The sequence below is a fragment of the Chenopodium album genome, chromosome 19, assembly GCF_948465745.1.
Source record: "Chenopodium album chromosome 19, dcCheAlbu1.1, whole genome shotgun sequence".
Classification (NCBI taxonomy): Eukaryota; Viridiplantae; Streptophyta; class Magnoliopsida; order Caryophyllales; family Amaranthaceae; genus Chenopodium; species Chenopodium album.
In genome coordinates, this window is record NC_137852.1 from 3,263,245 (window position 1) to 3,283,884 (window position 20,640).

At 36.3% G+C, this 20,640-nt stretch overlaps 2 protein-coding genes and 1 non-coding gene across 4 annotated transcripts; all 3 read right to left on the minus strand.

Moving 5' to 3' along the window:
• Positions 1-675: 675 nt before the first annotated feature.
• Positions 676-6,079, minus strand: LOC145595082 (uncharacterized). Of its 2 annotated transcripts, XM_081651439.1 has the most exons (8): positions 5,918-6,079; positions 5,752-5,815; positions 3,420-3,951; positions 3,144-3,350; positions 2,963-3,055; positions 2,758-2,886; positions 1,744-2,678; positions 676-902 (listed from the first exon to the last, which is right to left on the minus strand). In XM_081651439.1, exons 3-7 carry the CDS (start codon positions 3,945-3,947, stop codon positions 1,782-1,784), a joined length of 1,854 nt encoding a protein of 617 aa, XP_081507565.1. In that variant the 5' UTR covers positions 3,948-3,951; positions 5,752-5,815; positions 5,918-6,079; the 3' UTR covers positions 676-902; positions 1,744-1,781. The 2 variants fall into 2 exon arrangements, with proteins under 2 accessions (XP_081507565.1, XP_081507566.1); XM_081651440.1 differs by lacking the exons at positions 5,752-5,815; positions 5,918-6,079 and having other exon boundaries at positions 3,420-4,154.
• A 2,158-nt stretch (positions 6,080-8,237) lies between these two features.
• Positions 8,238-8,345, minus strand: LOC145596358 (small nucleolar RNA Z279/snoR105/snoR108). Its single transcript, XR_014103201.1, has one exon. It is a non-coding gene; the product is annotated as a small nucleolar RNA Z279/snoR105/snoR108 (small nucleolar RNA).
• Positions 8,346-11,120: 2,775 nt separating this feature from the next.
• Positions 11,121-16,360, minus strand: LOC145595083 (putative splicing factor 3A subunit 1). The gene is made up of 3 exons (XM_081651441.1): positions 16,178-16,360; positions 13,007-15,283; positions 11,121-11,585 (listed from the first exon to the last, which is right to left on the minus strand). Exons 2-3 carry the CDS (start codon positions 15,161-15,163, stop codon positions 11,319-11,321), a joined length of 2,424 nt encoding a protein of 807 aa, XP_081507567.1. The 5' UTR covers positions 15,164-15,283; positions 16,178-16,360; the 3' UTR covers positions 11,121-11,318.
• Between the last annotated feature and the right edge of the window lie 4,280 nt (positions 16,361-20,640).

Here is a 20,640-nt window from a genome sequence, read left to right on the forward strand (position 1 = left end):
TTTGGGTACAGATTGTTGTTGAGTCGTATTAAATCGGTTGACGGTTACTCTCAGGTCGGGAGCAGGTTCGGGTTCAGATCAAAAAATATTGGATCAAATCGGTTGTCGGTTAACATATGGTCAGGTTCAGGTTAGGTTACAGGTCACTAGTTCACCCCATTGTCCAGGTATAGGTTGGATTCAGAGCATTGCCAGTTCAGGTCGAGTTCTCGGGTCAGGTCAGTTTTTGACAGCTCTACATATAAGTATATAACCCTCAAAGTTTAGATAATCTAAAATTGAGATCATATGAAATAATATAAAATTAGGATTATTTTTCCTAATAAATATTAATTTTGAATTTTAAAAAGTACAGAATATATGATTTTGGAACAGTCGGAAGTTCAAATATTTGCTCACTTTGTTCTTGTTCAAACTATGTTGGTTTTGGATTCTACATATACAATTTTTAGATTTAATTTGATAATCATGGTAAAATAAATGTTTGTGAATGCTTTTTTTTTTTTTTTTTTCAATTTGTAAATCACGTCCAACCGTATAAAATTAGACCGTACTGGAGCCAAATTAATCCTGGTGACTCTGATCCTGAAAAAATTGTTAATCCAGTACCGGCCCCTTTCGAGTCCGGCTGCCTTGGCCTTGCTCACTCCCTAACATAGTTACTCTGAACCACAATTCTGGCATTCATCACAGAGCTAATATCCATTCCCACCAATTCAAAATGATCTACAACACCAAAGTCCATAATATTTTCTTTAAAAAGAAAGAAAACCAATATTACAAATTGAGTAGTCCCAAAATAATGAAAAAGATGTTCAGCTTGTTTGTACTAAACCAACAAATCCCTGACCTTGTCAGCAACTGCAGTTGAAAGATTGGTGACTGGATTGAGTTTCCACAATCTACATTACATTTAGAGAAAAACATTTAATACAAGAATAAAAAAAATAAAAAATAAAAAATAAAAAAAAATAAAATAACCAAAGTGCTTAACAAATACTACCTCCGTTTCGCATTATCTGCAACAAAGGGGTATTATTTGTGAGATATAAAATATTCCTTTGTTGCAGATAATGCAAAACGGAGGTAGTAAGCAAAATTATAAGATTAATTCAATAACCCAAATGCATAGCATAATACTGATGATTGTTAAAATTAGCACATGTGGGAAATTGACCTACTATAACTAAGCCCCTCCATCGATTCATACTTCTCTAATGCCAAGCTCATCAACACTATCCCTCTCCCGTGCCCCTGCCATTTCCCTTTGCCTAATTGGTCTTATTCAAGCTTTCCTACTAGCCTTGGTTTATCCCATGCAGTGGCAAGATGAATTACTAACAGCTGTTCTGAATCAGTTAGTATGAACTCAAGGAGTCATAGGATTAACACCATGATATGCGTTAATAAATCCTACGGAGTACTAAACTTTTTACTTCCAAAAGAAAAAACACTAGCCTTAGTTTAGGTCACCCTAATGTCAGCAAAAGACAAACGGTCAAAGAAACAATATTCAACATAATCAACAACAACAAAACCTTGGTCCTAAAAAAAATATGGTTTAAAAAATTATGGTTTAAGGTTTGAGAAAACTTTACAAAATAGAGTAAAAAGATATGCTTATGGAAGAAAGTTTGCAAAACATACTTGAAAGAAAAAGAAATTAGAAGGAAACAAAATGCAAAATTTACAAAATAAAAAATGTAAAAATTTGTTATGAACGACGAATATTAGAATGTGTACCTCGTGAAAAGTCTGGTCACCAATGAAGGGCTAAGAAACTAGCTTTTTTTTCTTCTTGTTCTTAATGTTCGGCCTTTTTTTGTAACTGCCTGGGACTCAGGAACACAGCTTTTCTCAAGCTCAGAATGGAGGCGGGCCTGAGGCTCAGAAGAAACCAGTGGCTCACAATGGAGGGCCAGAGGCTCAGAAGAAACCGAGGGATCAGGCACATTTTGCCCATTACCAGAGAATGGGCCACCATTCCCGAATGGGCCACCATTCCCGAATGGGCCACCATTCCCGAATGGGCCACCATTCCCAAATGGGCCACCATTCCCAAATGGGAAACCATTCCCAAATGGGCCACCATTCCCAAATGGGCCACCATTCCCAAATGGGTTAAGCTGACCAAAGCCACCCCATGGACCACATGATCCACCAAATTGCCCGCCCAAACCACCAAATTGGCCAGATTGGCTATTGTTACCATTAGATTGGCTATTGTTACCATTAGATTGGCCAAAGCCAAAGCCGGATCCACCCCATGGACCACATGATCCACCAAATTGCCCGCCCAAACCACCAAATTGGCCAGATTGGCTATTGTTACCATTAGATTGGCCAAAGCCAAACCCGAATCCACCAGCCATGAGCTGTCTCATTTGCTCTGGGTTGGGCTGCATGATAGCCGGTTGGTTACATGCCATGAAATAAGCCATCATAAAATTTTGCATGTTTGCCATTCTTGTCACTTGAGATTGCAATGCTTGAATTTGATCCAGCATTTGACCAACTTTTGGTCTCCCAGCAAACCCAAAATACTCCTTATTTGAGATGCCTGATCCAACACCCCTGACACAACCACCATGCTCAGGCTTCTTCAATACTTTTGCTAGAATATCATCTCGGCCCATAGCAGACAAATCACCTTTTTTAGCTTGGGCATCTAGGGATTTCTAACATTTAATAATGAATAACCAAATTAGTTAGCAAATGATAAATGTTTTTGAGAATTTGCAAGTTGCAGGATCTTACAATTGCTTCAGCGATTTCCATATCACCGGGTGCATAGGTTTGATCTTCTTTATTTTCATGAGCTTTAAGCCAAGTCAAATGTCGAGGCACCTTATCAATGTGGATCCCCTGCGCTTCGAATTCTTTTGCCTAACATTACACAAGTTAATCAGGTGTAACAGTTAAAATCCAAATAGTTTTAATCAAACAAATCAATCAAACTTACAATCTCTTGTTCAAAATGCTGGTACCCTTTTCGCCCCCCTCGGTACCTTGACGTCTTCATATTTGCCTTTTCTCGGTTCCTTTCACTCAATTCCTTTTCATGTGATTTAATTCAACTTTAATACTCATATGAAACAATATATTTAAAAGACAAATATTATACAGAATATATAGAATAATACCTTAAACTTATCACTAGTACAATATGCAGTGAACTTTTCCCAATCATTTTGAGATATAAAAGAATATTTTAATGGCACCTTCTTTCTTATCATTCCAGACCTTTTGTACAGGTACTTCTTCACCAATCTAGCTTTAAAAGCTCTCCATCGCTCAGCAGCTCGCCTTAAAATCCATTTTCTTCGATCAGGCAAAACAATGAATCCTTTCTGCAAGACACATATGCATTACTGGTGCATCAAAATAAAAAAATATCTAAGGTTAAACTATATGCTCACCGTAATGTCATCATACACTTCATTCAGGAGTTCTGCTGGAACATGGGACCACTCCTCATAGGTAATGCTAACTCGCTCACGTACAATTACACCAATTAATGTGGCAAAAATGGGTCGGTGATCCCCACAAGGAATTTTTGCTGCATTCCATTCCAAGCAAATTTTCTCTCCTTTCTGAATGACCTTCCTTACCGCTGCAAGTACAGTACGACCCCTTGTATTCTCATGATCAGAGTCTGAGTCAGAAGCTGAGTCTGAGTTTGACGCTATTTCAACTTGTCCTGACGTTACTTCAGCAATTACTTCAGCAATTTGTTCTGACGTCATATCAACACCTTGTCCTGATGCTACTTCAGCAGCTTGTCCTGATGCTACTTCAGCAGCTCGTCCCGACGCTACTTCAGCAGCTCGTCCTGACGCTACTTCAGCAGCTCGTCCTGATGCTACTTCAGCAGCTTGTCCTGAAGCTACTTCAGCAGCTTGTCTTGAAGCTACTTCAGCAAGTCTTCTCTTTTTTAATTTTGCCATTAACCTAAGATTGAAATTTTGAAAGAAATCAAAACCTAAATTAAAACTACAAGTAAACAAGAGGATGTGAACTTAAAAGCAATAGTAGTAGCACGAAGGAATGATAACAGTAATCCTCAGAAATCAGAGGATAATAACAAAGCTCCTCTGCATTCAATGACACCTAATCAAAGAGAATTGATCCCAGCAAAAACAAGGGGGTGCAGGGTTGAAATTTTAGGAGTGAATTAAAACAAAGCCACAGCCGGTCAAATTATCATCATCACTTTGACGCAGGATCATTAATGCATAATTTAACTTTCACAATAACATTTTTCAGTCCCACAAATAATACAATGTATTTGAAAAAAATAATGTTGAAAGAAGACATACAATCCATCATTGCATCATAGAAAGAATCAACAAAAACAGTTGAAAACAAAGTTCAGCCATTTGTAGGTGAAGCGCACTTTATTTATGTAAGAAAAAAAAAAATCAATTAAATAAGTCAAGAAAAAAATTTTATGAAGATCAAGTGGAAGGGTCATGTGATCGTAGCTAGGGTTCTTCTAATGGAATTGGTGGATGCAGGATTTCTTTCTCCTCTAGTATAAAATTTAATCTGACCGTTGCGAAGTTAGATGATGATTTTGTTAATAAAATTGTAATACACATTAGCTATTGACACCATACAACATAAGGTGCAAAAGTGCAAATAGCAGTCTAGGAAAAAAGCACAGAGGCATGCAACTTTTGTGGGTCTTTGCGCTTGGCAGAGCTAGGGCGCCAGCTGTTGCACCCGACTCTGCCCTGTGCCCAGGCACACCTTTTGAAACCTCATTCTTTTAAAAGCCAAAAGAAAAGGTCAACTTTTGATGATATATCATCCAAGTTTACTGAAGCCCTAAATGGCATAAATAATACACCAGCCCTACATTTTCATACCTGATATGCCAAAGCCACAATCATATGCATACTTTTACACTTTGCATCATCTTTCTAAACTAATTCATTATTATTCTGTTCTGGTGGCTAAACCAAACAGAGAGTACTAATTACATCTAATGAACCTGCAATACACACTAACTGGGGCAATATTTGTATTATAGTATTATTAGGTTACTAGTCTTTAGTTTTAGTATAAACAAAGGGAGGAGAGAAAAGGAAATAGTAGGCAGAAATTTGTATTGAAGGGAGACCTTAGAGAATTATGGCCTCAAGCCATAGTTAGAGAGGTGATAGCCCTATTTTATAAACCTTTTTTCCATTTTCTATCAATATTCAAGCTTTAATCTTTATTTACTTACATTGTCAATCTGAAATATAAAGCCAGAAAATCAGTCCAAGGACAGTTCATGGCTAAAAAAATAGCAGTAAGAGAAAGTCACATTAAATTCATCTTTATGATCTGGAGTATGTTCAGATAATATGCTTAGACTCAAATTTCCCTCCAATCATTATACTATTTACATTACTTAACAGCAAATTGAATTTTCAGCATCCGCAATTACACTACGCGGTGCACATTTAAGCAATGTAATCAAGGAAATAGCAAAACTTTTGACAAATTTGTCAATTTCCTAGAAATTTAGTCAGATACAAGTCAATCATCATAAGTAATTAACCAAAAATATATACTCCAATTAAGAACAATTAAGTAGTGAAACGAAAGAAATAGACAGCATTACAGCTTAGATCACTAAAATTAAGCATTGTATACCGCAAACAAAAATACCCTAAAAAAATACCCAAATTTGCAGCAAACCCACATAAAATCCAAACAAATGACAAAATAAGCAAAATTGAGAAGAATTAAAGGAAGCACCTTTAGAAGAGTTAAGCGGAAGCCTTCAATGGCAGCAGATGAGACGAATCACTGACGATTAGGGCTGAAATTCAATGAAAGTGGAAGAGCAAAAGAATTAGGGTTACAATTGAATTACATAAAAATGAAGAAGAAAATAAGAGTAAGGGATGAAATTCAGTGTTACCGGAGCAAGATTTTAGTACGGCGATAACAACGGCAGTCTGTGGTGGCTGGATTTGTAAGAGAGAGAGTGAAATCAAAAGCTACAAAGTCATGTACTTCGGATTCTGGAGTAGTTTGTTTTTCGATTTTTTTTTTTTTTTTTTGGGATTGTTTTCAGTTTTGAGAGCGTGTAAATGTTTTCGTGGTCTTATTTAATTTTGTTATTTTAACTTTGCACAACCATCAACGGTTACTTTTGAGAGTGAACGGTAGCTCAAATGCTTAGAGTTTCGCCCGATTTTAAGAGATTCTAAGATCAATTCTCACCCTCGTCTCTTAGTCAAAATTCAGGCCAGAAGCAACGCATGTGCCCGCCGCCTGACTATCGTCCTACATTAGGGGCTTTGGCCCCAAAGGGCACGTGTTGTAGGCTAAGTTCATGTGCGCCATGAGAGTCGCCTTAAAGTACAATTCCTATCGAACGGCAGGTTGAATCCTTTGCAGAGGACTTAAATACGTGACAGGGTATTGTAAGTGGCAAAGTGGTCTTGCTGTCATGATCCACTGAGATTCAGCCCTATGTCGCTTCGATTCGTCCCTCCCCCCACCATATTCCCCAAAAACACCTAAATTTTAGAAAACGAGGTTAGGGTCGCATTTTCTATGCTAGAAGTACTAAGTACGGGATTGAGACAAGTCACAAAGCCTAAGTGTTTAGGATGTTGGATGGTGCAAGGGCCAAGGGGGTGTGTGGCATGTGCACAAGATATGTGCACCTAAAGACAAGGCATACTTAGAGATAGTTTTGTCATCTAAGCATATGTCGACTTTGCCTTAAGACATGGTTATTAAGGATAAATGAGATGGTTCTGCACACTATTTGGGAACCCATTGAACTACTTGGATGCATAATCTCATCAGGTGAAAAAATAATATACGGAAGTCAAATATGAGGCTATAATATACGAAATCGGGGCAATTTAGGAGGTGTTGGGACCCAATGTCGGAAAATCACGGAACACTACGGGATGCATCCTTGGGTCATATAATGTTGTTTCGACCAATATATGACCATTATTCGGCTACATAAAGGCCTCATGAAAGCTATAGCCAATACAAAAAACGTGTACAAAAAGGGGTAAGTTGGATGCTTAAAGGCAAATTGGATGGTTTCACCCACCCAATTAAACTTCCGCAGGGTATTAGGGACCATGGTAAACATCTTGGTGATTTTTAATTTCAGGAAAAAAAAAAGTTAAAAAATTCCAAAATTAAAGGCTATTATCCATGCTTTTTAAGGAATTTTGGAGGTTTCGGGACCCATGTCGAAAAGTCATGAGATAATGGGGGATACATCCCAGGGTCATATAATGTCGTTTGGAACCATATATGATCATTATATGTTGTCATAAATGTCCGTGGTAGGCTCGAGTTTATGAATTCGGTACAAGTTGTAAACGGGTAAATTGGATGCTTAAAGGCAACTTGGATGGTTCCACTCATCCAATTGGACTCCCGGAGGGCATTAGGGTCCGTGGTAAACATCTCAACAATTTTTATTTTCGAGCGAAAAAAAGTCAAAAAATTCCAAAATTAAAGGCTATTATCCATGCTTTTTGTAAAATTCTGGGGTTTCATGACCCAATTTCGAAAATTCTTGAGATACTAGGGAGTCTAGAAGATACATCTCAGGGTCATATAATGCCGTTTTGGAACCATATATGACATTATTTGTTGTCATAAATGTCTATGGTATGCTTGAATTTATGAAATCGTCGCAAGTTATAAACGGGTAAATTGGTCGTTGAAAGACATATTGGATGATTGTATACACCCAAATGGCCAAATGGACTCTAGGGGTGTATTAGGATCTTGTATTGAAGTCGATTCTTCTGCATTGAAGCCGATTACAAAGTTTATTGAAGCCTCTTCGTTTTTCTATTGCAGACTTTGAAGATCTTCTTTAAAATTTCTCCATTAAAGCCTAGCTATTCATGAACACCATTTCATTCACTTTACACAAGTTTACCCGAATATGTAGCAAAATGCCAAAATGGCCGGTGTGTACTTTGAGTAGCTGCAGTTAATATTGTTTGCCGCATTTAGAAAGCTTATATTCATTTGTTTTAAACTACTGTACAACCTCTTTTATTAACAAAAACTGATATTTACATTTTTTTAAAAAAAAAAAAACACAGAACAAAAAACACAAAAAAAACAAAACACAAAAAAACAAAAACAAAAACAAAAAAAAAGAAGCTGACATAAATGAAAGTAAAAACTATACCAAAAAAAATTTGTACAATTTTGGTTGGAGAATTTTCTTTAAAAAATTATTAATAGGGATCAGATGGTATAATATTGGGGTGCCCATATTGTCGTAAATAAGGCTTGGGGCGGACACCCAATTCGCAATATAAAATGTGAAAAATGACCACTCATCATATCCCATTAACTGCCTGAAGGATCATACTTTAAATAAATACCTATTTCTGCTTATAAACAACATCTCCAGCTAATACCTTCTATCTATATCCAATGTGGGACTTTTTGGTTTTTGCTCCACTTGTGCTATCTGCCTATCTTCATCGCTTATGCATCCTCCACCTCCTTATACTCCGCACTGAAACAGCGGTGTCGTCGTAAAGTAGCCCTTTAAACATCACTGCTCAATGTTTACTCTTTAAGACACCGGGCTATCTAGTGATTGAGAAACGTATGTTGCATACACATTGTACTCTATGCTTTTACAATTTACTTGCCTTATCTACATACTCTGTATACATATTCTCTCTGTTAGACTATTAATTATCAATAGTATATATTAACCTTTAATTGGAAATTCCTTTACACAAACCTTTAATCTTCCCTTCACTCGACAAAGACTACTTGCCAACAATAATGGTTGCGTGACTTGCGTCAATCCGATACATATATACGAAGTCATTCTTTTTTTTGTGAAACTTTCACAAAGTATAACATGATTTCTCAGCCACCATAGATGACCACGTCAGCTGGCATGTGCTGCTTGGACTTAGAATCAATTCCTCTTGAACGGGCATAGGCAGGCCGTGCTTTCTTTCACATTAGTAATAAGGACAAATACTTCCATTGGTGACCAGAAGAAAGACACCAACTTCTACGTTTAGGTGCTTCAAATGCAGTGAAGGAGATGGTTTCCGTATACGGTTTGAAACAGTGGGTTGAACAATGGTACTCCCTCTGTCCCTAAATTACATTCCTCCTTTCTATTTTTGATATTCCAAAATTACATTTCTCTTTTCTATTTTTGGTAAGTTTTTTTAGTAAATCAACTCTTTTTTTTCTATTTTATATTTAATGCTTTCTCACTCATCCCTACCTAATCTCACTCATAATCCTTGTGCCAAATTACAATGAATATGATTGGTTAAAAAATTTTAATTAGGAGCATGTAATTGGTCCTTTTTTTTTGCAAGGATTGATGACAAGTCATGAGTAATAACTAATCTATTTTTGTACTTCCCATTGCATTATCTAATTATTGTTATTTGTCTTATTCTTCCCTTCTTAATTCCCGTGTAAATTTACAAAGAGGAATGTAATTTAGGGACGGAGGGAGTAGTCATTTGGCCAGCCATTGAAATAACAAGGGATTAGTGTGTACGGAGACAAGCTTGATTAACTCTTTGCTAGTGAAATTTACGAATATTGGAACTTCATTTTCAAAAATGAGGGCCTTAGGGGGGAGGGGGTGACCGGGTGAGGGAAGAGCCCAACAAGTACCCTATGTGACTACAATTTCTGGGCGGATTGAATAACTACCAGTCTACCAACAGTTGTTGCTAAACCACGACATGTACAAGAATCTATAATAAGGTTAACATCGCTTAATGCAAAGTGTAACAAGACTCAGTAAACTCAATCCATTCCTCGCTGAATGAGAAGTGCACAATCCATCTCTTGGTGATCAGATAAGTCATTTCAAGTCTTCAAAGTTGTACACTCCGTAGATTATTCATCAAATTACTTATATTTGACCAACAACATACATGGGCAAATCTAAAACCTCTATAGAGGAAGCACACGACCATAAACCGACATCAAGTAATCAACTTTCCCAAATCTATCACTTAACGAAAGCACCCATAAAAGGCCAAGAAAATATCATGACTCTTTGATTCAGTCCTAAACTAGTTAGCTCCAGTATAGTCTCTTTGGAGGGAGAATCACAATTACACATAAATTGCTCAAGAACACAATCACAGATGCTTCACCGGAAAAAAACAGTTTGACATCAACATAGTTAAATTCCAGTTGTTCGTTTTTCAACGCACAAGAACAACAGAGAAAAAGCGAAAGAGAGAACGACAGAGAAGAATTGATTAGCAGACATCTGAATAAAACAAGAAAACAAGAGAATACTTGCTAAACAAAATTACATGTATAGCAGAAAATCAAGGGGAAGACAAGTCCTATTTTTTATTTATTTATTATTCAATTTTTCCAGGACCAACCATTAATTTATAATATCACCAAACAGCTAGAATAAGACTTAAAATAAAAACCAAGTATCCCGATAAATCTCAGATCAACCTTCACATTCCAAGAAGAGCAGTCAGTAAACCAGCCCATACTGCAAAAGAAAGCCAAATTTCAGGGCTTGCTAAACGACTTAATTCTACTTACGGCTAAACAAAATGCAACAAAACCCTCTCTCCTACCTGCATCTGGTATCACAACAAGAGCCCAAAGGACTTCAGATGCCACTCTGCAAACCCTTTAGAGAAAGGTAGCTTCACTGTTCAAAGGTAAACGGAAAAACATCAATAACTCCACTACATTTCATTCAGTCGTCTAATCAAGCAAGCTTTATAGGTTTCTACGGAGTATAACTTTTCCTGTTCATTTAACATGAATGAAAAAATAACCTAGAGCACTTCAATTGTTAGTCAAGAGTCCCAGAAAAAGCAATATTCACTTGACAAGAAGCCGCACAGCAGCATAACATGCACCACAAAAGGTACCTGGGAGATCTGCCAACATATTAGAAGGAGCCTTGCCCAGATTAAAGAGTATTCTTCCCTATCACCAAAAAAAAGTGCTCCAAAAATATCAGCACTACTAAGATAAAATAATCAGATATCCAATTACAAACTAAAACAACAAATTACGGTTATTGAGGTCAACTATACTCGAAGAAAAGTTAGTATCAGAATCATGACATGACTACTTGTGAGCAGAAGTGATGAGCTGCAAAGGCAAATAGAATCAGATTAGTAACAACAATAAAGAAGTTGCAAGGCTGAACTTAAGATACATGGGCACAAAAAATTCAAGATATCATCTCAAAAGAAATATTCATGGACCGAACAGGATTTTATAGAAAAATTCTTAGGAAGTACTCCAACAAGGGCCTTTCTTTGGGTTCTCTAGGTAATTGTTCATCTCTTCCTGCCACCACGCTCCCTCAAAGAAAGAGTCAAGGTCTCTCCATCTCCAATATTGTAATAAGCAAGTTTGAGATTATCCTTGAGAAAACCGGCCTTCCCACTCAATTTCTGTTTGTTTGCTGGAAGTTGAATTTCCCCAGATACTTTTTCTTTCAGACTACCAACGGTTTCATTCAAGGACATGACGATTTCCAAAACTTGTCCCTTGAGATTCCCTTCATCAACATTGGGAACAGATATATTGATCCTGACAGGTCCCTGAAGAGAAAAAAACATTCAAAAGCAACAATTAGCTCCATCTCATGTAATTCAAGTGGGGTTAAGGATTTAGCTTAGACTAAGCTCTACTTCTTAATTAATGAAGGTGGCAGCTTGATTATGTCTGCCCAGAACAAAGACACCCTGCAATAATAGGATCTACATTGCATACATCTAAAGGTGATGATAAAAAGGAAAAAGGTACATCAAAATGAAGTTATGAGCAGTAATCAGGTTTACAATGTTTTAAAATTGCAACACTTGTAAATTCGTGAAATTGGAAAATATAATACCCCACTTTAGAGTACTCAAATATACAAAACCAAATGTCAAGCATATAATGTCACTAGATTTGTTTCAATACATAATTTCAAATATTAATGGTTAAATTGTGAGTTGCAAAGCATGAAAGTCAAAGTGTTGCCATTATAAAGAAAGAACTCAATGAAGTAAATAATAATCAATACCTAACCCAGAACAAAAAGAACAAAGCACATTAAACACACATCTACACTTGTACCGACCCAGACACTGGCAGGCTACTCACAGCCTATATCCTACAGTGGACATACCACTATACCAGCAAGGAAGCAATGACACAGATTCACCGCCATTATGCTTGAGACTAAAATTATTCCCTCTTTAAAAGTTTTTATGTGTTAGAATACTATAGTTGGCAGAAGCCTAGAATGCGCCACAATTGAATACCAGCAATACACAAATCCATCCAAATCATAAAGCAGCAAAAGGAGTTTCACATTATCACACTGGGTTTAGGAGTTACACATCATCACACTGGAATATTTCTTGTAATTTCTTGATGTCAACATGTACCACCTATGTATTAAACGAAGATGTAGGAAAACTACCTCTGAAACAAACACACACACACACACAGAGAGTAAAAAAAAAAGGCCGGGCGGGGGGGGGGGGGGGGGGGGGGAGACAATTTTAGCAACCCTTCCCTTGATTATGACCAGAAAAGATTTTGGAATGTGGTGGAAACCGAAATTAATGAGTTTTAATAAAAGAGCACTGTTATTTTACTTAAATTAGAATAACACTTAGCTACGACTTCAAAATTTCTTAACACAGGCATTTTATTAAAGTCGATTTCCACCGGAGCTGTGATACTCTATATATATGTTATTGAAGTTTATATTTAGCTGTCCTTTCAACATTCACACCTTGTAAAACAAGACATCACAGGTCAATATTACCAAGTAAGGAAATATACTATAAAAATACATGCCATAGAGCCTCACTAAAATAAGAGAAGCAGCTCCTAAGAAAGCATAGTGCTGTGACAGAAAGAGCTTTAGACAATAGTAAATTTGCAGATTATGTGACAAAGCATTTGACAGACAGACATGAAAATTTCAAGCAAAGACAGAATTTGGGCAAGGAAAAAGAAAGCATACCGGATGCTGAGCAAGGAACTGCTCTTCTGGAATCAATGCAGAGTCATCCAACTTCTGTCTCTTGGGCTCTGGTTCCTCAGGAAGAGGAGGAGGAGCTTCCTCTGGTGGTGGGGGTGGAGGTGGCATTCCTTGAGGCATTGGTGGAGCAGGCATACCATGTTGTGGAACAGGTGTAAAGGGCCGGTGAACACCAAGCGGAGTAAATTGAGATCCAGGTGCAGGAGGTACTGGCATACCAGGTTGGTTCATGGACCCAGCAGGAGGCATTGGTGGACGATTCATCATCATATGCTGCTGTCCAGGAGGCATTTGCATAGGAGGTGGCAGAGGAGGACCCATTTGGCTTAAAGTGTACATAGGACGAGGTGGGGGTGGTGCCATAAGCCCACCAGAGGTTGGAGTAGAATACTGAATATTGCTGGTTGGTACACGAGGCATGTTCACAGATAGATTAGCTGGGGGAGGAAGTGGACGAAGCATAGGAACACCGGGTCTCGGTGGAGGAGGAGCAGCTGGACCAGGGAGAGACCTCCCATCATTGTAATTGATCTCACTTTGATCCTCACCACCCATACTCTGCGACATGGCCTGATTTGCAGTGCGACCAATGCTCCCTGTATGACCATCCCATATGACTTGCTTAGGCTGCTCATCCTTTTTCTTCTCTATCTCAGCTTTGACAGCATTAGATACTTCTTCTTCTGTAGTACCAAATATATCTGGACGAGTACGAGCAAGTCCCACAATGTTTCTGGAAATTTCATCATCATGAGCAAGGGTTGTCTCTCGAATCTTGGCAAACATCCTCTCCTTTTGCTCCTTGTATTTCGGATCAATTAGAGAAATCCTCATATGTTCTGACATCTCACTTATGGTAATCAGTTCACCTGTAATTGGAGAAACTACATACTTAGTTGGGTCTCTTTCAGCAGCAATTCTCTCTTCAGGTCGCTTCCAGTTCTTCACAATTCTCATTGGAGGATCATCTTCATCCATAGCAGCCTTAACCTCATCCTTCTTTTCCTCACCATTTTCCTCAAGGGTAGCACCCGTCATACCCTCTTGAAGAAGCTGCATCTCTTCCTCATCCATTTCCATCGCTACCTCCTTTCCTGGCTCAACAATTTCCTCTTCATCCCCATCCTTCGCTGAAACCTTGCTTCTCCTTACAACTTCTTCAAGAGTCATTGGCATAGGCAGTGCCTCATCTTCATCATCTGCAAAGTCAATTGATTCAACCACAACAAAATCATGCCAATCAATCATAGCCATTTGAATTCTTTCTTGCTCAATTTCATCTTCAGCTTTCTGCCTAGCTTGCTCCTGCGACTTTTCCCATTCAAGCCTATGCAAACACCGCTCAAGGACTGTTGTCCGATCAGCAATACTCTTCCTTAGCTTTTCAGTCAAGCCTTTTGGAGGCATCAGAACCTTAGAATAGGCATCAGCAAGGGCAGTGAAAAACATAAACATGCTATGTGTAGGCTTCAAAAAATGGAATTGGGGGTTGTTCATCTCTCGACTAGTAAGACCTGTCAAAAAGGATTTTCCGTTTCGAGCAACAAATTGTGCAGTAAGCTTAATAATATCCAATTCCTCCCCTGTAATCCCCTCTGGCAGCCTTACAGTATATTGTTCAGCTTCTGGAGGCTCAAGTACCTTACGAACAGGTCTGAATTGCGCAGAAGGATCAGGCTTCTCATCTGCGGCAGCCACACCATCGGCAAGGACACCAGAATCAGCCTCCGAGGCCATCGAATCACCAGGCTGAGAAAGCGGCTGTTGACCTGAAGATTGATTTTGTGCTCTGAACTCTGACAACCGATGTTGATAATAAGCATGGTAAGGATCTGAAGCATTAAGAAAATTAAATTTCACATTCCCTGCATTACTGGCAATAATCCTCTTCTCAAACTCGGGTCCATTCTTTGCCACGAATTGAGATGTCTTATCAACAATGTTTCTAATATCTGGTGGGGGGTGGATAATTCCAATGGTTCTTGTATGTGTTGCCACTGAACTCGCTTTGCTAGCTTTGTTTTGATCTTCTGCTTCTTTCATCTCATCGTCAGGAGGCAACTGAGCAAGTGGGGTTGGGCCAAGATCCCCATCTTCTGGTGGAGCTGGAAGTGGTAATATTGATAATGTGCCCATCATATTGCAACACCCTTTCTCTCAACACACAGTAACAGAAAACTCAAACTGATGCAATAAACCACAGAATCTCCAGGGCATTAGAGGCTAAGTATCAGAGGGTCAAACCGCTGCACTGAGGATCTGCATCAATAATGACCCATAAAATAAGAAACTTTACACTTTTACTCATTTTAAGATATGAGAAATGACAAATAAGAAAAAACAAATACAATATTAACCAAAAAAAACTATATAAACAACATTGGGTAACTTCTAGTAACATGTACAAGCAGGAAGGCACATATTTTCTATGATATCCACATATTCCAAGGATATAGAACGGCGTTGCTGCTTTTCTTTCCATTCTCAGACAAATAATACCGCACGAGACTCTTCCAACTATCAGCCACCCTTAACACAAAGCATCGTAGTGTTCATTCACTGTTTAATATTGAGAGCGAGAAAGCAATTCACAGGTTTACATCCTAGTGTTTATTACATTAGCTTAGCTCAAACCATTTGCTTTTTTCCGGATCCCAATTCCCAAGGGATTGATTAACAAATTAGATATCACAAATTCTATACAATTGCACATCTCTGTAATTCTTCACTATCCCTTTAACCTAATTTTAATCCCAAGAAACCATATTCCTAAGAAATTGGGTGAAAATTAAACACATGAGTAAGCCAATCACGGAAGACATTAGACAATCATTAACCAGAAAATAAATAAAATTAAAACGATGGCAAGTAACATGTCGAGAGAAAACAGCTTCAATCCCAAAAAAAAAAAAAGAAAGAAAAAAGAAACCCAAGATTACATAAACCCTAAAATCCAGATATACGACCACCCAAATCGAATTGATGCAATCAAGTGAAATAAAAGAAACTAAGAGACTCGAAACATGCAAGAAGTATAAACTAAAGCTCGAAATTCCAAAATAATTAGGCAAGAAAAAAACAAAAGATTTAGATATTTCAGAATCTAATCAAACCGAACAATAGTAAAGAAAAACAACGAGAGGGAATTCATACCTATTAATCTTTTAGAGGAGATCGAAAATATTGGCGGAACAAGGAGCAGAGGATTGATGAATGAGTTACTGCAAGTATGTCGTCTTCTTCGAAGGCATGATATCAAACTCGCAGGAACTGGAAGATAGATGAGGTAGAGAGTGCTAGATTAGGGCTCTTTGATAAAAAAAATTCCCCTTTTTTTTATTGGGAAATATCCGTAAATCGATAAATATTTCTATTTGCCGCCTTCATCTATAAACATTTCTTTTCTTTTTTTTTTTTGTTTTTTTTTTGTCTACACACTCCGTATTACTCTCTTCGTTCGTATTCTGAAATAAGGATCTGTTCTCATTGACTGGACTGAGCTAAGCTAAACTGAACTGAACTGAACTGAAATAAATATTTCATAAGAGAAGGAAATTAGGAGCTGAACTGAATTTCAACGTAATAGAACAGGCCCTAATTGTAATATTTTGAATAATATTTTTATCAATATAAAAAAAAAAACATAGGTTGTCCGTTATTATGTACGGAGTAAGATATTTATTGACTAGTTTTAATACATATTTTCATTATATTAACCTTTTATAAATTTTTTTATTAAATATATAATTACAAATATTAATAGTTAAAGTTGTATGTTGGCACATGTGTCAGTTAAAATGTTGTGATCATTATATTATGATACAGTGGAAATAGCTTTTGTGCCTTTTTTAAATTTAAGCGACATGTCTCATAATAGTTTTGATCACTTGTTAGTTGCTACACCATCATCATACAAATCCCTCACCCAGCAAACCTATTACCACCACAATAGATAAACATGTTAAAAAATTTATGTACTACCTCCGTTTCGCATTATCTGCAACAAACGGGTATTATTTGTGAGATATAAAATATTCCTTTGTTGCAGATAATGCAAAACGGAGGTTAGACCTGCTATCTATAACAATTCATTAAATTCTCTATAATAAAAGTGCATTGTGCGCCTAACTGAAACACTTATGAACTTGCAAAACATTTGAAAGGAAATACAAACCTCTTCTTTTTTTAAACTCCTAACAACAAGAGGTTTTGTACACAAACTTGTAAAAAGGTAAACCTCTACATAAACCTATTATTAGTATTATTACTATGGAGTATTGCCCTGAGTCAATGAAAAAAATACTTTGTATGTAGCATACTAACACCAAATTATATTCACGTGGTCAAAATAATGACGTATTTGATAGTAGAGTATGAATTAATGATTAATATTCTATGTGCATATATAAAATAGCATGTAAGGGCTTGTTTGGCATCATTTTTTGTTTTCAGTTTCTTGTTTTTTTGAAAACTAAAAACCAAAAACAGGAAACAAGAAAAAGGTGTTTTTACTTTTTTGTTGTCAGTTTTCAAAATTATCATGATTTTAATAAGTCTAAATAATTTTTGATTCATTATGTGACATATATAATATACTTTTAAAAAACAAAAAACCAAAAAACAGATTACCACAACGATGCCAAACGAACCCTAAGGTATCGTTTGAATCTCCTCAATATAAATTTTGGTTAGAGATTAGAATTTAAAACTGAGGAAACCAATGTTTTGAAAACTAAAATAGTACATTAGCCATTTGCATTCTCAATGACATGAGTATCACTAACTATTTTATTTTATTTTATTTTTGTTTCTATCTAGATGACACACGTTTCCTTAATCATGGTTGTCAATACACATATTCAACCATTAACATTTTTAATTATTGATAAACAAAAATTATAAAAAAACTGATATTTTGAAGATATATATTGTGATTACATACCATTATGTTTAAATCACAAAAACTATTAAGAGGGCGTTTGGCAAGTGGGAATTGAGGGTGGGATTGGGAATATTAATCCCAACCTACGGTAATTCCCATGTTTGGTTCATGGGAATGGGAAAATAAAGGGGAAGGGGAATAGGAATAGGAATAAAATGTTTCTATTCCCATCATTCTATTACCTAGGGGGAGTAGGTAATGGATGGGAATTGGAAACAAGTAATGAATTGACTAAAATGCCATTAATGAAATAGAATGGAATAATTTATACAAGGGTGTTTTCGTAATTGTAAAATGTTATTTCCCCTTTATTCCCATCTCTTTCCAAACAAGACTTTTGACATATTTTATGAATTCCCACCTTCTAACTCCCATTCCCATCCTATAATCCCCAAATTCCCATTCCCACTTGCCAAACGCCCGGTAAAGGAAAATATTTGAATAGTCTCAAAGTAAAAATGCGTCAATTGGAAAAACAAAAAAAAAAAACAAGGAAGTGTATCCTAACCGGTAAGACCTTTCTCCTTGCCAAAAAAAAAAATAATAAATAAAATAAATAAAATAAATCTAGTACTCCTACAATAAAGATTACCTTGAAAGATTAAACTTAAGTAGGTTAAAAAAAAGGAAAAATTGATTCTAATAATCCCACCTTTCACCGGTTCGTTATTAGTAATCCCACCTATCGATTATTATTTAATAATCCCACCTTTAAGGGTTATCTTCTTCTAATGGTTCCTAACTTGTTAGTAACCGGTATAGTGGGTAATCATACCCAATTGGTGGTTGGTGCAGGCAGATGCACGATCCGCATTGTGCATCCGCCGCAAAACGACATTGCTTTGTTAACAAAACGCAGGCCTTCAATTTCTAAAAAACGCGGAATGTACATTACGTTGTGTAATAAGGTACATGGTAGTAGAAAAGAACATTTTGTTCAATTTTAATGAACATAAGTTGTTTTAACCTTAAGTTTTGTAAAAAAGGAAAAAGATAAACATAGTAATTTTTTTTTACCATTTCATACTATACTCTCTCTCTCTAAAATTTTATTTCTCTAGATATTTCTCTCTCTATAAGTTTTCTCTACCAAACCGATTCAAATTCTTGAAACCCTAAGATTAATTTGGTGAATTTCGAACTTGTTGGTGCGAAATTGTTCAAGTATGGTTGACGAAATTGTTCGACTGTAAGTAGTTTTTGCAATTTTCTGTTTTTTTATTCTTTTTTGTGCTTGGTTTGATTTTTGAGTTCAAATCGATTTTTTGTTTTATTTTTTTGATTTGTTTTTCTTTTTTCATTTGGTTTTGCAAAGAAAAACCAAATGAAAATGATGAGAATGATGATGAAAACCGTACAATAGTTTCATTATTGAAGGAGAAAAGAACGAGGAAAAGGACAAATTCAAAGAAGAAAGCAAATCCAAACACTATTGTGGACCCTAAAATTCTAGAAGAAATAGTTACAGAAACTTCAAGGTGAGTTCAATTTTATATTTTTTTAAGAGATTTTGTTTTTTTTTTTTTTTTTTGCTTTTTATAGATCTACTCGTATGATTGGATTTTTTTAATGTTTGGATTAAAAAAGTGTAGATGTTTATTCTCCATGTATTTATTGTTCTTTATTTTGTTGGATTTTTTTTTTTTTACATAATATTATTTACATTAGATGATACAATGTTCTTTATTAGATAATAAGATGTTCTTTGTTAGATGTTACAATGTTCTTTGTTAGATGGTGGAAAGTTCTTTGTTAGATGATGTATTTAATGTTCTTTATTTAGTTGATGCAATGTTTTATGGATGCTTATGCAATGTTCACATGTAATTTATGATTAGTTCTTTGGGTTACTTGGTTTTGTTCAGCTTGTTATGGCAGCAAACCACACACATTTTTGTAGCCTAGTTATGGTAGAGTCTCGTCGGTTGTTCCTTGTTTGTTGCTAAGTAGTACCATATTAACCAGTATAAAACAAGCATCATTAAAGGCACTAGGATATTGCTAATGTAGTACCCATTATGTAGTAGTTATCTCATTGGGTGGGTGGATGGAGGGTATGTGCATTTTGTTTAATTACTATAAATTTTCTTCAATCATTGCTTTATAAGCACATACAAGGAAGAGCAATAGATTCTAATAGCAGTGATATGGAGTGTGATATAGAGCGGGGCAGGGGTGGTAAATAGGGGCCAGGGTTTTGGTGCTTTTTACTTGGTTGGACAGAACTACGCAGTTTTTGTAGGGAGTTTCAGTCCGGCAAATACTTTTTGGATTAGAATGGGACTAATTAACTTTATGTAACTATGAATTATAATTAATTAATTCGTAAGTAAAAAAAATATCAACTTAGGTTCCTCTTCTAGACTCTAAAAGCATGAGGAATTGAACTTCACGCAGAGGAAATTAAACTGCCACAACTAGTAGAAAATAGAAAAAGGTTTATGAGGCCTGAATCATCAAGATTAGATCAAGTACTTCGTATATGCATCTCTTGTCATAAAATATTACTCGTAACTATCATATCAACAAGAATTTTCTTTAGCCAATATATTACCTCACGTGAAGCTATATAATAGAAGTTGCCAAGTCAAAGGGCAATGGATATATTATGACAAATGATTTCACAAATGATTGGGCTTGGTAGTTCATGTGTATACTTTTTCATTCAAGTGTA